Below are 17,042 nucleotides of genomic sequence, written 5' to 3'. Positions count from 1 at the left end.
TGATAAAGATAGGAATTGATATGCCAAGATTGTAGGAGTAAGATTGTTAGTATCCTCCCTATTTAAAACTTGTATTATGCACATGCAATGAATTACAATTGTAACAGAGAATGAATAAAATCCTATTCTTTTAGTTTTCTTCATGGCATCAGAGCAAGTTCCTATTGTTCTGTTTTTTGTTTAAGATTCTTATGGAAAACACTTCTAAATCTGATAGTATTGATGGTATGAACAAACCTTCTAACACATAGGAAGGAGAACCAAATCCTAATTAGCCTCTAGGCTTTGTATTGTTGAATGAGCTTTACTATCTAAGAGCTGTGACAATTGCTGCTCACTCTACTAATTCTTCTCCTAAGTTTGAAAAAGAGAAGGGACATAAAAAAGGATATGAACATAAAGCTCATGTTGCTGCTCACTCCACTAATTCTTCTCCTAAGTTAGAAAAAGAGAAGGGACTTCAAAAAGAATATGAACATAGAGCTCATGCAGCTGCTCACTCCACTAATTCTTCTCCTAGTGATGTGGTAAATTTTTCTACCAACTCAGTTGCTTTTCTTAATGATTTTTCTGTATATCTTCAGGAGAAGGGTGTTCCTATTTTGTCAACTTCTTGAAATTTTGATTCCACAAGAAGATTCTTGGTAAGTTTCTGGTTTCTGGTAAACTTTTCCCATCTAGTTTCCTAATAAACTCTACTCATCTATCACAAGAAAATATAAAAGGTATTTTGATTGCATTTAAAACTGCTTTAGTTGCTAGTACTGTGCGAAATTTTTAGGTAATTAATTCCAGTGCCACTGATCATATAACAAACAAAATGACTGGTTTATATCATTTTGAAAAATGTTCTATTCTCATGTATATTCTATTGCAAATGGAAAACATGTTTGTTAAGGGTAAATAAAAGATTAAATTACTTTCTAAAGTTGTAGAATCCTTGGTTTTGTATGTTCCTTCTTTTCCTTTCCAATTGCTTTCCATTGGCAAACTCACTCATACTTTAAATTGTTGTTTTATATTTGATTTTCACCGAGTTATTTTTTAAGACCTCATCACCAAGATGACCATTAGTGAAGGTTTTCTTTTTCAAAGACTTTATTATTTTTCAAGCAATCCTCAAAGGAACAAGTATCTTTAAGTTTCTACTCTTTTCTTTTTTGTCAGGATCAAGTTTTATGGCATCAACGTTTAGCACGTTTCTTCAAAATTGTTCTCATCAAACATCACTTATGATACATGTCATTTATCTAAGTTTACTAGACTACCATTTATGTCTTCTTTTTCTATAGCTAAAAGGATGTTTAAACTTGTACACTCTGATGTTTGAGGACCAACTATTGAATCATTTTATGGTTATAAGTATTTTGTTATTTTAGTTGATGATTTCTCTTGTGTTACACGGTTCAATATTTTAAATTCAAGAGTGAGGTTGTGGATGTTTTTAAAATTTTCATATGCTAGTCATGACTCAATTTTCTATAAAGTTTAAAATCCTTCAATTTGACAATGACACTGAAAACAAGTCTAAAAAAAATGACATAATATTAACTTCTCATGGAATTTTGCATCAGTCTAATTGGTTTGGTACACCCCAACAATATGTAGCTGAACCTAAAAATAGGGATTTATTAGAAAAAACCTGAGCCTTGATGATACAAATACATGTTCCTAAATTTTTTTTCTGTCTCAAAGAGTGTTATCTGCTGTATATATTCCTATATATTATTAATCAACTACCAAGTCGAGTGTTGATTTTTAAACCTCCTCTTGAAGCTTTGCAGAACCAACCATTTGACTTATCTTATTTGACAGTATTTAGCTGCACTTGTTTTGAGCATGCCCGAGCTTCAAATCATGATAAACTTGATTTAAGGGTTGTTAAGTGTATTTTCTTGGGATATTCATCAACCAAGAAACGATATAAATGTTATCATCCTCCTTTTAGGAAGTTGTTTATATCAAGAGATGTTCAGTTTGAAGAAGCTACTCCATACTATGATAACTTAAGTCAATAGGCATCCTTAAAAGATTTCTTTCTTCTGCCCTGTCCAGCTCCTGCAGACTTCTCCTTCAGCTTTACTTCCTGCTACTAACAATGCCTCCTCATCAACCGCATAAATGTCTACTAGTGAAGGGACCTCTGGTCTTATTATTGTTGAATCTGAAAGTAGTTATGGACATACTGATTCTGTTATCAATAATAATCCTTGTAGCAATATTTCTACATCAATTGCAGACGTGCCTTTTAGCTCAAGGGCTATCAATCCTATTATATCTAATTCTGAGGGTGACCCTTTTGATGTGCATTCTGAATCTGATGCTCATGTTATTCTTCATCCTCAGCCTCGCAAGAATCCAATTCAAAATCGTGCTCCTCCAATTAAGATGCAAGATTTTGTTACTTATGCAACCAAACATCCTATTTGCTTCCTTTACATATCATCGCCTCTCATATGCTCATACTACTTTTCTTACTATTATTTCTAATGTCCACGCGCCATAAAATTTTCAAAAAGCTAATTCTCAAGATGAATGAAAATAGGCTATGAATCAAACTTGGAGTATTGTCAAACTTCCCTAAGGAAAACAAGATGTTGGCAGCTAGTGGTTATATAAAACAAAGTTTAATTCTGATGGATCTATTGATACATACAAGGCACTTCTTGTGGCTTATGAATTTACTTAGACTTTTAGAGTAGACTACAAGGAAACATTTGCTCTTGTTGCTAAGATGAACAATGTTTGTATTTTATTATCAGTTGTCATGAACAATAGGTGGTTAATGTGTTAGATGGACATAAAAAATGCATTTTTGCATGGGAATCTTGAGGAAGATGTCTACATGAAATTGCCCTCTAGCCATCCTCAAACCTCAAATCCCACCTTATTGTGTCGGCTTCACATATCAATTTATAGATTGAAGCAATCTCCACGTGCTTGGCATGCTTAATTAATTAAGTATTGTTCTTGAATAAATTGGTTTTAAAATGAGTAATGCTGAATCATCTTTGTTTGTTCATCTTGGACCTAAGGAAACATTTGTGGTTATTATCTATGTTGAAGATCTTATTCTTATAGGAAATAATGTTAGGGCCATTTTTCATCTCAAGACCAATCTACAATATTGTTTTCCCATTAAAGATCTTGGCCACTTGAAGTATTTTCTTGAAATTAAAATGACGGTTTCTCATAAAGGGTTATTCCTTAACCAACGTAAGTATGTTCTTGACTTACTTAAAGATGTTGAGATGATGGATGCCAAGTCTGCCCCTACTCCATTGGATAGTAAATTGAAACTTGAAACAACTAGTGAGCCCTTTGGGTTTATCAATCACTACCAACATCTTGTGGATAAGCTTATTTACCTTGCTATTACATGGCCTGACATAACCTATACAGTTAGTCTTGTTAGTCAATTCATGTATGCACCTACTGTCTTCAATTTGAGTATTGAGATGAAGGGTTCCTTTAAAACTTTAAAGGGTCAGGCATAAAAATTAAGGATGAGAAAGAAAAGAAGGAAAAACTAAACCAAAGGTTAGTAAGTCACACACGCTAACTAGGGATGGAGGTGCTGTTGAGATGATTCAAACTCGACCTCGGAAGCCACCGTTTGGCCTCTGGACACCCCCTCACGCGTCTCTTAAATAGTATGAACACAACCCACATGTGAGCACCTGCATTGCACGTGATAGCAAATTTTATGTTTTAAATAATAATTTATTATCATTACATTGTTCTAGTCAAATGTGTTTTAGGAAATGTGAAAGATAGTAAGATGCTTACTCTTCTAATAGATTTTGAGTTGGCTATAAATTCTCTAACTATGATACATGTTGCTTGCACCAATCTCGAATATACTTCAAATTTATTCTAATTTTGTTGTTTTAGGCTTTTGAGCCCAAGAATAGGCCTAAAAAAGGTAAAAAAAGGTACAAAAGCCGAAAGCATTTGGACCTTTTACTTTATTTATTAATTAGCTATATAACTCGTATTCTACCATGAGTTTTTTTTTTGTATAAAAAAATGATGTTCATTTGACACAAGCGCATCATAAAAAGAGGGAAAAATCTGCACCGCGGGTCACAAACTTGATTGAGCCAAATATGTTGTATTAATTTTAATAAGATGATTAAAAAAAAGGCAATAATAGTAAAAAAAAAAAAAGAAGAAGCTAATGATGATAATGTGAGGACAATCTAAATAAAAAAGGAAATGATGTAGCTAAATTCTAAGCAAGCTAAATGTAGAAGGATGCAATTATAGGGGGGAAAAAGAGAAAAAAAAATATCTAACCAAAACATGTTAGGAGTGCTCTTGGGCCTCGCCACTTGGCCCATTCAAAAAGAGATATGTTTAGCGGGCTAATCCTTTCTTGGACGAAGATGAAAAAAAAATTTAATGTTAAAAAAAAGCGGTGAAAAAACAAAAACTCAAGTCAATATAGGTTAACCTATAAAACCTACAACTTAGACACGAGACCTCGATCCTCTTATAAAGAAAACTGAAAAAATTAATGAAGTTAAATTTCAAATAACATAATGATGTATGACAAAATAATAATTAAAAAATATCTAAAAAAAGGCTGGAGACAATCCATGCTAATCTTTAAAACCCGCCAGTCAGTCTATGAGGCTGAGATTGACCCATAGAAGGCAAATATAAAAAAAATAATGAAACTAAATCCTCAATATAAAAAAATATTAGGGATGAAATTGAAAAAAACAATAAAAGCAAAAATGAAAAAAAAAGCAAAACAAATAGAAATCATAAGAATAAGGGTAAAAATTGAAACACAAATTAGATTCGATAAAATATTTAGGGATAAAATTGAAAAAAATATTAATAAAAAAAGATTGAGGATAAAATAAAAAGAAATCAAAACAATAAGGACCAAATTAAAAGAATGAATTGAATCAAATCCGAAGAACACAATTGAAAAAAAAAAAGGATTCAAAACAAACAAAATAATTAACAATTAAGAAAATAAGGATCAAATTGGAAGCTAAAATAGACTTAAAGGATTGAAATTGAAAAACATTAATAAAAAAAATAATTGAGGATAAAATAAAAAAAAAATCAAAACAATGAGGACCAAATTATAACAAATTGAATTGAACCAAATCTAAGGAATGTAATTAAAAAATAAAATGATTTAAAAATAAAATAGTAATAAAGAGAATAAGGACAATAAAGTTAAAAGACAAAAAAAACCCTAGCTCAACACAAATATAATAAAAACACCCAAGTTAAAATACAAAAACACCCTTGAAGCAAAACTAAAAAAATATAACGAAAAGGGCAATAAAGTATTTTTATTGTGCACTCCAAAAGAAAAAGTCAAGAAAACCCTTGAAATGGTTATATTAAAATTTTATTTTTAAGGGTAATTCAATTATTATTCCATATAAAAAAAAGTAAAAGATCAAAATACCCAAAATGAATTGTATAAAGAGCATTTTGTCATGTGGAAAAAACCATTCTATCCCCAAGTAAAGTTTTAAATTAAAAGAGTGAAGAGCAAAATGATAATTTCATTATAACAATCCATAAACTACTACAGTGAAACCATCCACCCCCATATATTTTCTGTTAATTTCAATCTTATAGAAAATAGCTTCAGTATCATTTTACAATGTGCCCCTTCAGCTTCAAAATAGGTTTCCAGGTAGAGAAAGTACAAAAGCCAAAAGCATACTTTGGGCTTTGAAATTCTTTTATTTGGCTGTGGTTTATTTATTTGAAGCATACAGAGATAGTTATTATATAGCTTCGACAACATAATCAGATTACATAGTGTCCTACAACGTCAAGGGTCCACTGCCAAATGGCTTTTGGTAGTAGCAGTCGAGATTGTCGCCAGGGTCACTTCCATATAAGCCACAGTATCTCTCATAGAAACCAATGCGATCCTTGTTTGCTTGTATCTCATCTCCTTCCGGTCCCTTGCCATATTCTAGGCCACCGTTGATGATATTTGTTATCACCCCATAGCCTGGAACCCTACCAGCTGCCAAATCCTCACTGGTTGGTGTCCATTTTCCGGTGACAACATCGTCGCATGAGGGTTTTGGAGATTGCGTGGCCATCCAAAACCAGAGAGATACCTTGAAGGATCGAAATCAATGGATCGGTTTCAACTTCTGGTTCTTTTAGTAGGTTCAACTTTAAAGCATCTCCACATAGCCCGTAATTATAGTTCCTGTATCACATATAAGTTTTTAAAAATAAACTCAATGCAAAGATTTAATTTAATCAATTAAAGTTATAGTTAAATCAAGCACTTAATTGAGTGATATCGACAGGTTGATGTGCATGTTAAATCATTATATGACTAATAATAACACCAGACTCCACTTCATCCATCAATTAATCAAACAATTTTGATCTATGTGAATACTAATTAATAAATTTACTAGATTGAGAAAGAAATTAATGACCATCATAAAAGAAAATCCTAAAATTCAAGATGCTTAGAAATAAAATTAATGTGCTGGATAATTGATTAATATTTTAATTCAAGCAATTTGATCCATTCTCCCTAGCTAATTTGTTTGGTGGCTTGACATGGAAAGCTCAGGTGGTTAATAATTGATACCTGTAAAAGATTTACTTTAATGGATGTGAAGACTCTCAGATGTTTAAGTCAATAACTTTGTGGAGAGATAAAGTGTAATGATATTTTAAAAAGACAGGCTCTGAAAATATACATGATGAAAATGTTAAGAATGAAGAGATTGTGAACTTGGAATTTGAAGGATTCATGGTGTATTTATAGCTCATGAATTTTATCTTTTTGTGGAGATGAAGGGCTAAAATATAATTTCTCCCTTATAATATTTTGAGTTGTATTTCACTTAAATAATATATATTGGATCAATATAAAATATTAAAGGACCCACAGGGAGTCCTGAAAAAATTTCTAAGGGGGTGTCGGGCTCAAAAAAGGTGTCTGGTCCAAGTAAAGGTGAAAAAGTGGTCTAGACACGCTGTTTAAACCCAAACATGTTAGACTCAAGCCTGGTAGCCCGAGCCTATATATGTGGGTGCTGGAGTGCATGCCTAGCACTAAAGGTATGGGCAGCACACTCAGCACCAGTTGAGTGTATGCCTAAATAGGCGTACACCCAACATTGGCTTAGGCTACTATGCCTAAGTCCATACACCTTAGTAGTAGTTGGGCTCTAACGTGGTAGCCCTAGCCCATAAGAATTTTTTTTGAGCTTTTTAAGAGGGTTTTTAAGGCCCGTTAAATTTGTATTTATCAATAGAAAAACATAATCACTAGCCGTGATCAAATAAGTCTTAGAGTCCTGAACTTACCATGTGAGTTGGATAGGACCTCAGCCATAATAGAGCTTCCCATCAGCACATGGATATGAGGTAGATGGTTTAAATTTGAGTTCGCAATCTATTTCCCTCTTGAAAAATAACCCAGTAGAATGGACCTTTAGGTCGATCCTATCTAGGTCCTCCTGTATATATAACAAACCCAACAATCACCAAGCAATTAGCCAAACAAAAGAGACAATCATCATTGATTTATCCATTATATAATGAACAAAACTCATGTTGGTTTTGCTATAAAAAAAACACAACAACTAACACTTTCACTTTATTATTTTCATATGCTTTCTTATTTATAATTCTAAATGTTTAAGGTGACTATATATAGCCTTAAAAGTCCTACTTAGATTAAGATTCTTATTCTTATCTAAGGTTTATCCTTATCTAACTAAGATGAAAAATAATCAACTAGCTAACTCTTAACAATGATAAAACTCCAATATATAATAATCTTAATATTGTAGAGTTCTAACAATATTAGAACTCTTACAAACTCTAAATCCTAATTGATATTGAACTCTAACATTCACCCTTAATATCATTTGTCATCATTCTTCCATCTTTTCCTTCTCTTCACGACGTCCTGCCTTAATAATGTTAATGTTGTTTGTATTCCATCATTACCAAACATGAATGTCTTTGACATTAGCAAAGATAGTTTCACCATTGTGCTCAACATCAATTGCATTCTTCCAAATCATGTGTGTGTTTCCAAACCTTCAACTAGATTCATAGCTTTTTCAACTGAGAATGACTTTCGAGTTTGCACGCCTTTGATTTCTTGTAGCTTACCTCCAATGTTATCAATTGAATCTTTTAGTTATGCCTTTTTAGCATCGTAAAGATTTGAAATCTTTCTCTTGAAGCTTCTACCATTAACATCATTAGCTATAAAATTTTCTTTCTCTAAACCTGAACATTTTTTCTGCACAACACCTTCTTCCTTGTTAAGAGATGGAGCATTGGATCCACAAAGTGGAGGAAAGTCTCTAACCGCTAAAACTCTTCTCCTAAAAGGATAACTATTATGAACAATTTTTTTTTTAACTAGAACAACAACATCCATCTTTGTAGATGACTGCTCTAGCTTTGCGTCCAAGTTTTGTTCTTGTATATTGTTTGAACAATTCTTTAAAGATATTGGAGATTCAGAATTATCTTCTTCATTAAAATTAGAATCATTGCTATTTTCTTCTATATAACTTGGTGAGACATTTTCATTACATACAAACATCTTTGTGATATATGCTCCAACTATTTTAGGCTTATCAAAATCATCAAAATCAATAAGCTCTTCTTCAATGTCTTTTTCTTTGTATAGAAGCAAAAAACTTTTTAAAATTTGAACTTTGAACTTATAATAGGACCTTCTTTTCCCAAGGATCAATATAAGAGAATTTTAGTTGTTGATCCGGCTCCTCATCATGATCAAGATTATGGTCAAAATCTTGGTCAAAATCACAATCCCGGTATATTTTAACATCACGTGGACTAAACAAGACATAATAGCTTGTTGATATTAGTTGTGCTACAAACACCAAGTTTTCCTTCATACATGAGACATGATAAACATCTTGAAGATATACATGATCTGAGTTATAGCGATGTATGATCGTGTCTTGCCAATATAGTTTATTAGTAATCTTGAGTTGTCAACTGCCACCACCACACAATTTTCACATGATAATAAAAATAGACATGCTCAGGAAAACCAACAAATAAAAAATAAGAAAAGAAATAAAAATAAATTGCCAATGCGAGGGCTTGTGCGACCCAATGCACATGGACCATAACAAATCATGCCAAACATGGGTGGACTTACTAGGTCAAGCTCGCGCTCATGATCTTTTTTTTTTTTAAAAAAAAATAGATAAATAACACATTATTCACTCTTTTATTTAAAAATAAAATAAAATAGATAACACGTCAATTGTAGTGACAAATGACACGAACACCCTCTTAACCCCTAACAAACTAGTTTATAAACTCAAAATGTCTCTAAATCAGTTAAAAAATATAAAATAAAACTGAATGAAAAAGATTTCTTAACCCTAATTTATCTTTTCAGCGAGATAGAAGCTCAAAAACATTTTAATGGAACCTTTTTTTTTTAAAGGAATCTAATGACACTAAGATTAGCATTTTTAGTGGTATTAATGTGATGGAGCGACTACTTTCTTTTTCCTCTTTTATTTTTCATCAAAGTTCTCTCTCTTCTCAAGTTTTAGAAAGCTTTGGGTCCAAAATGATGTTTTATTATTCTCTCTCCTAAAATAATCCACCAACCATAAAGTGGGTAAAAAAAAAAAAAACCTAACAAACTGTCAAATTTTAATATAAGCTGCACCGAATAATTTTGGTGCAGGTACCATACTTCAATTCGAAGGTTTTTCTTTTTTTATTTTTCTTTTTATTTTTTATTTTTTTTACCTAGAGTAAGATGAAGCGGGAGACTAAAAGAATACAAGTGGTGTTCGGACATATATATATATATATATATATATATATATATATATATATATATATATATTATATTTTTTATATTTTTTAAATTTATTTTTAATAATAAAATATTAAAAAAATTAAAAAAAAAAATCTGAAGCAATTTTTTTCTTCTTAAAATGATAAAACAATGGTTCAATGGATGCGCCAAACCATCAAAAAGTGGGAGCTGCACATTCAAACTTGTTGACCACCCTTTTTTTTTTTTTTTGTTCTTTTCACTTTCATGAGGCTCCCTTCATCATCCCCTCTCTGACTCGCGTCCTATGTTACTTTTCTCCTTGGATGTTTTTTTTTCCCTTTATATTTTTTTGAGCTCATTCTGATCCTTTGTCCTGATTCTCTGGCCCTTTTGGCTTGTATTGATAAATTTATTACCTTGGTAAAAACCAAATATGCTAGTATTGGAATACTTTTCGTTGCCATTTCTACTATATTTGTTAATTGCTATTTTTATTTCGCCACCATGGTTGTATATTTCCTTGTTATGATTCGGCAAAGTCATGGACATAATTAATCTATTTCCCAATATTTTAAAACCATAAAGGAAAAAAAATGAAACTGATTTCATGTATTCAGTATGAAGGGGTATCATGTTTATGGTCTTAGCGCAAAAGAGGCCTTCAATTCCATCTTCATGATCTTCAATGCACAACTCCAAGCTGCTTAGCTTCTTTTGCACATTCATCATCTTATCTGTTTTGCGACTGAGAAGAGATTCCAATGCAGCATCAGCCACTGCAAATTCATTCACATTTGTTTCTTCTTCCTCACATGCTATTCTCTGGTGGTGTATCAACTTGGAAAACAATGACCACCCACTTTTCTTTGCTTGTGACTTTGGTTCAGAAATGAATGGCAGCAAAGATTCGAACACGGCGAGACTGATGGGCTCAACCTCTCTTAAGATGCGAATCATGGTAACAATCTCAGGGTCTTCACTAGAGAAGGTATACTTGTTTTCAATGCCCTTCAAGTTCTTCAAGGCCTTTTTTATTGCCTTCTTTACTACTTTCCTGGATGCTATGTATTTCCTGATCTCGCTGCCAAGACCTTGTCTTCTGCGAAGAACCGATTGAAGCTCGTGGATGTATTCTTTTGGTTGCAACAGTGCATCTTTGGTAGAGTTGCACACGTCCAAGAGCCTGAGAGATCCATCTAGGAGATCTTCAACACATTTTTTTTTGTGTTATCCTATTAATCCTTGTTGTGTAAGTGGCAATTGTAAGAATTTATCAACAGAATCATACAAATCCTGAAGGCTACTTAGTTTGTGGCCTTTTGATGATGAAAATGATGTAGAGGTGGCCTGTGAATCTCTCACTCAGGTAACAATCTCTCTCAAATTCTGAAATGATTAGGTGTGGTCTAGAGGGCAGACTGTTGGATCGAGCATGAAAGCTGGTTTTGGGACAGATTGGAGAGACAACCATTTTTCTTTCTCAGAGAAGAGGTCTGATGATTGAAAATATTGGTTCAACTCAACGTGGTTTCCATCTGTTGGCATCTACAGAATATATATTGGGGTGAGGGATACATGAGGAATCCCATCCTCTTCAACTATTAATGATGGTAAATGTTTCTGAAACATACGAGTGGTGATTACATCTGCAACATACGAGTGGTGATTTATTAATGTGTCTAATATTGGAGGTCCTGAAGCCTCTGTTATAAAACAGGAAGACAAGATCCCCATCCTTGGCTTCAGTATCTCTTGTCAAATTGTAGCTTAACGATAAGAGCTGCAGAGCTGCGTAGGGACTGGCTACCATTGCTGGATGATTCCACTTTTCAAAAGACAGCCATCGAATTTTTCATTGTTTTGATATGAAGAAATTTGAGTCTACCATGTGTGTGCCATTACATTTCATATGGTGCTAAATGATTAAGGTCCCAGATTATTTATGAGCTAAGACAGCGAAATTTGATATTAGAAGAACCAACTTATTCTCCGTTAAGAGTATTGGTGCCTGATTGTATTCCTCAAGCATGGCCTTTTCTTACAAGAATATCAGTTATGTTTATAGAAAAAAACGACAAAGAACTTGTTAGAAAGCGAAGTAATAGAAAATCCAGCCAAGCACCTGTAAAAATCAAGAAAAACAAATTTCAAACTTCAAAGCACAGAATGACAAATGAAATTAACCTCCAATTACAAACTATAAAAGAAAAAAACGGTTGAAGAATCATGAAACAGCGCCATGACGTGCTTATAAACCAATGAAATGGAACACAATTTCCATGGATGAAAGCTAAGACAATAACAAAGCTACATTGAAACCAATTTTCTAGATAGAAGTGTCCTGGCAATTTCCATTTATCCAGAACATACTTGCACGAGGGTTCTCTTTGTTTTATCTGTTCAAGATCAAATGGCAGAATAAAAATTCATGTAAACGTGCAAGTCGTTTATAGAACTCTTAAATGATAGGCCTGATTGTTGCTCAACAACTATGCAAGATCCACATACTTGATTTATCAGCCTTCATGATATGTTAGAATTCTTATTCTACTATGAGGCCAGCAAGTAAGTGTGCAGCACGGTTCGACTGTCCTTCGTTCAGCTTAGAGCCTGTGATATTCAAACTGTGATTATCAGTGATAATCATTTCCTTTGATCAGTAATTTAACTCATGGAATTATTAATTTTTTTATTTAAGTTGTCTTAAACTTAACAAATCCATTTAATAAATAACCTTGTTCATAGCTAGAAGTAGGAATTTATAATTTAAATTAAGATTTATCAGAAAGAATTTTCCTTTAGAGATTCTGACCGCGAAGAGAACTTTTGTCAGAAGAAAAGAAAAGGATTTCTCTGTAATTCTGGGTGATAAAAATTGGAACTATAAATGGCATATTTGTCAGTATTGCTTTCCCTTCAAAGTAAATGCAAAAGGTTTAGTTACTCGAACTAAAAAACTAAATGATCTTTTAAATTTTGAGAGGAAAAGCATAAGCAAATGAACATAGAGACAAGATTAGCTGAAAATGCTATGTATATTCTGTATATATTTCATTCATGTATAGATATAAATACATCTAGTTTACAAAGGTGTTGAGAAGAGAGACTCTAGTTTTGATCAAACGCCTGTAAAGGCTTTCGAGTCCTTCTTCAAGTTCTTGAATGCACAAGTCAAATTTTTTAAGCTGGTGCTGCACATTCTCGACCGGCACTGTGTTATCAGATTTGCTTGTCTTCTTATAAATGAGAGAGTGCAATGCAGAGTCCAGTTTTTCAAATTCATTAACTTCTGCTTCCTCTGCCTCACAAGCTATTCTTTTGGGGTGCATTAGCTTGGACACCAAGGACCAGCCACTTAGCTTTGATTGTGCTTTTGACCCACCTGAGATAAGAGTCAGGAGAGATTCGAGCACAATGAGAGTGACTGCTTCCACTTCTTTAAGCATACTAACTATGGCTACAGCTTCATGGTCTTTGTTGAAGGGGGATAAAGATGATTTATTTCCCATATCTTTCAGATCCCTCAAGGCCTTGTGGATTGTCTTTTTTACCACCTTCCTAGAGGTCGAGTACGTCTGAATCTCACCTGAGAACCCAATTTCATTTCCCCTTCTTCTCCTCATGATTGATTGAAGTTCCTGAGCACATTCCTTTGTTTGCAACAAGGCATCTCTAGCCATGCTACAAACATCCAAGACTCCAAGGGATCCGTCCAATACATTATCAACCCACTTCTCATTCTGCTCTTGGGCTAAAGATTTTTGAGTGAGAGGCAGCAGAATCAACTTATCAACACAATCATGCAAATCTTGAAGGCAACATAGTTTGTGGCATATAGATGATGAAGAAGAGGAGGTGGCTTGAGAAGCATTCAATCTGCTGAAATGCTCGTTGATTTGTGAAGTTAGAGGGTGTGGCCTAGAAGGCAAGCTGTTAGAGCGGGTATGGTAGAAAGCCATTTGTTTTCTTTGGAAAAGAGAATGTCAAGAAGTTGAAATATTGCTGTCCATACACAGCTATCAGCTTGAATATATATTCCAAGGCAAGGGAGACATGAAGAATCTCGAAAGCTTCGTATGGTGAACCGGTGGTAATGTGATTCAGATTCAGATCTAACACTATCAGCAATGTTTATGCAATGTCTCCCTCCAGCCTGATCACCACCAACTCATAATACACATTTGGTAGTGATTTTTATATAATTTGCGACACACGAATGGTTTCGATGCCATTTTCTAGAATACATCTGCACGTAAATAGGAACTTATTTTAAGCATCTACATTAATTATGCTCTTCACAACTATTTAATGAATCTCTTCCGATTTTAATTTCTCTTAGATAAGCTCCGTAATATCTCCATCGCGGTCCATGTTATATCACCGCCCCCTCCCCAGTCCCCACCATCTCTGCAACTCATCGTGCCGAGTATTTTAACTTACAAATTCACTCAACTCCTTGGCATTAATGATAATGTTGCATGATATAATGGCACTTCAATCTAAAATATGAAGACACACGAGTGGCTTTGCGTATAACAATTATTGATAGCATGATCTTGATTCATATACAAGTGGGATCTCAGCGATATTCGAGCAATGTCTTATGTCTCCTCTCCACCAGCTCTCCAACTCATGAACTGAATATTTTAACTTACAGATGAATGATGCACGAGTGGTTCGAGATTCCCACCACCCGCACGGATATTGATCTTCTAAGATATCAAAATTTGGGTCCTGAAAAGGACAGCTTGTATTTGGAAATAGCCCCCTTTGGACTCATTCGAAATGGTTAATTGATGTTTCATCAACTGTTGCAACTTACAAGCCGAAAGCACAAGTAAACGAAATCAATGGAGAAAAGCGAGTCATAACGTTAATTATTAAAATTAAAATTAAAAAAAAACTAAAAAAGGACTTCTTACAAGGCATTGTTCATTGGGAATATAGTGCCTTATTTTATCTTCTCTCATTTGTTTTTCAATCAATGCTTTTCCTTTTCTTTTCAATTTCATTTTTGGATTTATTTTTTATCGGTTTGTCTCACTCTCATGAAACGATCGCAAGTTTGATGAGTTAACCAAGTTGATTCAGGCTCTTTTTCCTTTTCTTAATTAATTTTGTCTCTCAATTTCATCCTATAATATTAGGTTAATTAGTAATTAGACTTCATAATTTATTTTGATTTGTTATCTATTAGTTTATTCTAGCCCCATGACCTTGGAATAATGTTTAGCAAGTTAACCTAAGATGACTCGAGTCGTTTTTTGTATTTTTTTTTAATTGATTTTTTTTTCAATTTCATTAATCAACATTAGGTCACTGGGGAATTGAACTTTATTATCTATTTTAATTTGCTTTTTATAGGGATATGTTGGTCTCATGATCAAGGTCGTGGATTTTGGCAGGTTAACGAGGTTAAATCAGGTTGTTTTTTTTTTTTTCTAATAGGTTATCTTGGTCTTATGAACTGGGTCACGGGTCCTTCAACATTGATTTTTTTTTTTTATCAGGTTGTCCCCGTCTCATGACTCGAGTCGTGAGTTTGATGAGTTAACCTAATTGACTCAGGTTTTTTTTTCTTAATTGACTTTTTTCTCCTATTTCATAATTTAATATTATGTTTGATTGGGGATTAAACTTTATGATCTATTTTGGTTTACTTTTTATTAGGTTATCCTAACGTTATAATCTAAGAATAATGCTTAACAGGTTAACCTATGTTAACTTAGGTTGTTTTTTGTGTCATTTTATTATTATAACATGTTTGGAACCAGCTGAATTGAATTGAATTAAGAAGTTTTAACAAAATCTTATGTTTGGAACCCTTTTAAGTGTTAAGAATTGAATTCTAAATGGAGTTCAATATCTAAAAATACTACAAAAGTAAATCAAAGGTTAACCCATCTAATTTACAATTCCAAAAAGGAAAGATTTAATGTTAAAACCAACTTTCTCAAAATACTTATTTATTTTGATTTGCTTTATATGGGGTTATCTCGATCTCACGATCAGGGTCTTGGGTTTGATAGGTTAACCCGGGTTAAACCATGTTATTTTTTTTTATTTTCTTTCTATGAGGTTATCTTGGTTTCATGATCTAGGTCATGAGTTTGGTAGATTGAATCGAGTCTTTTTTATGTTTTTTTTAATTGATTTTTTTTTAATATCATCCTTCAATGTTAGATTGATTGGAAATTAGACTTCGTAATTTTTTTTATTTTCTTTCTTTGAGGTTATCTCGGTCTTATGACTAGGGTTACAAGTTTGATAAGTTAACTCTGGTAATTTTTTTCTTTTTTTAATTGCGTCCTTTAACATTAAGTTGATTGAGAATTTGACTTATAATTTATTTTGATTTGTTTTCTATGAGTTTATCATAATTTTATAACCCGAGTTTTGATATGTTAACCTGGGTTGATTCAAGTCAATCAAATATATTATAATCTTAATATTAAAAAACAAAATATCGTCTTGAATTTTTTTTAGTTAAACTATGTTTTTACAAGTCATTTGAGTTGTTTTTATACCTACAAAGTGAACTGGATCATATCAAGTCAACCCTCGTACTATTTAATTTTGTTCATTATAAAAAATATTAGCAATATTTGAATATTTTTTACGTGAAAAAAATAATTTAATCTGACTCGCAGCATATCACAAGTTAATAATCTAGTAAAAAAAAACTAATTGTGCTCATAAAAGAATCAAACCGCTTCTAAAAGACATAAGGGTTTGATTCTTTCAAATTGCAGAGGAAATCGATGAGTAACAGGTTATCTCATAACATGTTTCTCTTTACCTAGGTCTGTATTTTTCTGGGTCTTCTTATTGTTTTTTGCATTTCAACTTTTTTTCTTCAGTTTTATTATTTAAAGATTCTTTCAAATATTTTTTAAGCTTATTCTATCATGATATTTTCCTTTGGATGAGATTATATTAGATTAATTCATTTTTCATAGTGCGAAATGCTTTATTTTCAACATTTTTTTGTTGTTAAAAAAACCATGGTCATTGTCTTTTTTGGTGTTGGGTTTTGATTTTTGTTGGATGATCTATTTTAATTATTTTTTATGATATATGCTCATATTCACGTATGGTAGGCTCTTTAAAAAGTTTTGTCCCAACTAACATGGGTTTAGCCACGTCGTGGTTTTTGTCATTGAAAAGACACCTTTTTTTTATGAGAGAGAAGACCATTCTGCTATATAAACAACTAAAGCTCTTTCCT

At 32.7% G+C, this 17,042-nt stretch overlaps 1 protein-coding gene across 1 annotated transcript; it reads right to left on the bottom strand.

Annotated features, from left to right (window-relative positions):
* Window positions 1–12,829: 12,829 nt before the first annotated feature.
* On the bottom strand, window positions 12,830–13,816 carry LOC18097926 (uncharacterized). Its single transcript, XM_024598629.2, has one exon. The coding sequence runs from the start codon at window positions 13,771–13,773 to the stop codon at window positions 12,892–12,894; it is 882 nt and encodes a 293-aa protein (XP_024454397.2). The 5' UTR covers window positions 13,774–13,816; the 3' UTR covers window positions 12,830–12,891.
* Window positions 13,817–17,042: the final 3,226 nt, after the last annotated feature.

Source organism: Populus trichocarpa, chromosome 4, assembly GCF_000002775.5.
Source record: "Populus trichocarpa isolate Nisqually-1 chromosome 4, P.trichocarpa_v4.1, whole genome shotgun sequence".
NCBI lineage: Eukaryota > Viridiplantae > Streptophyta > Magnoliopsida > Malpighiales > Salicaceae > Populus > Populus trichocarpa.
This window is presented reverse-complemented; position numbering and strand designations above follow the sequence as displayed.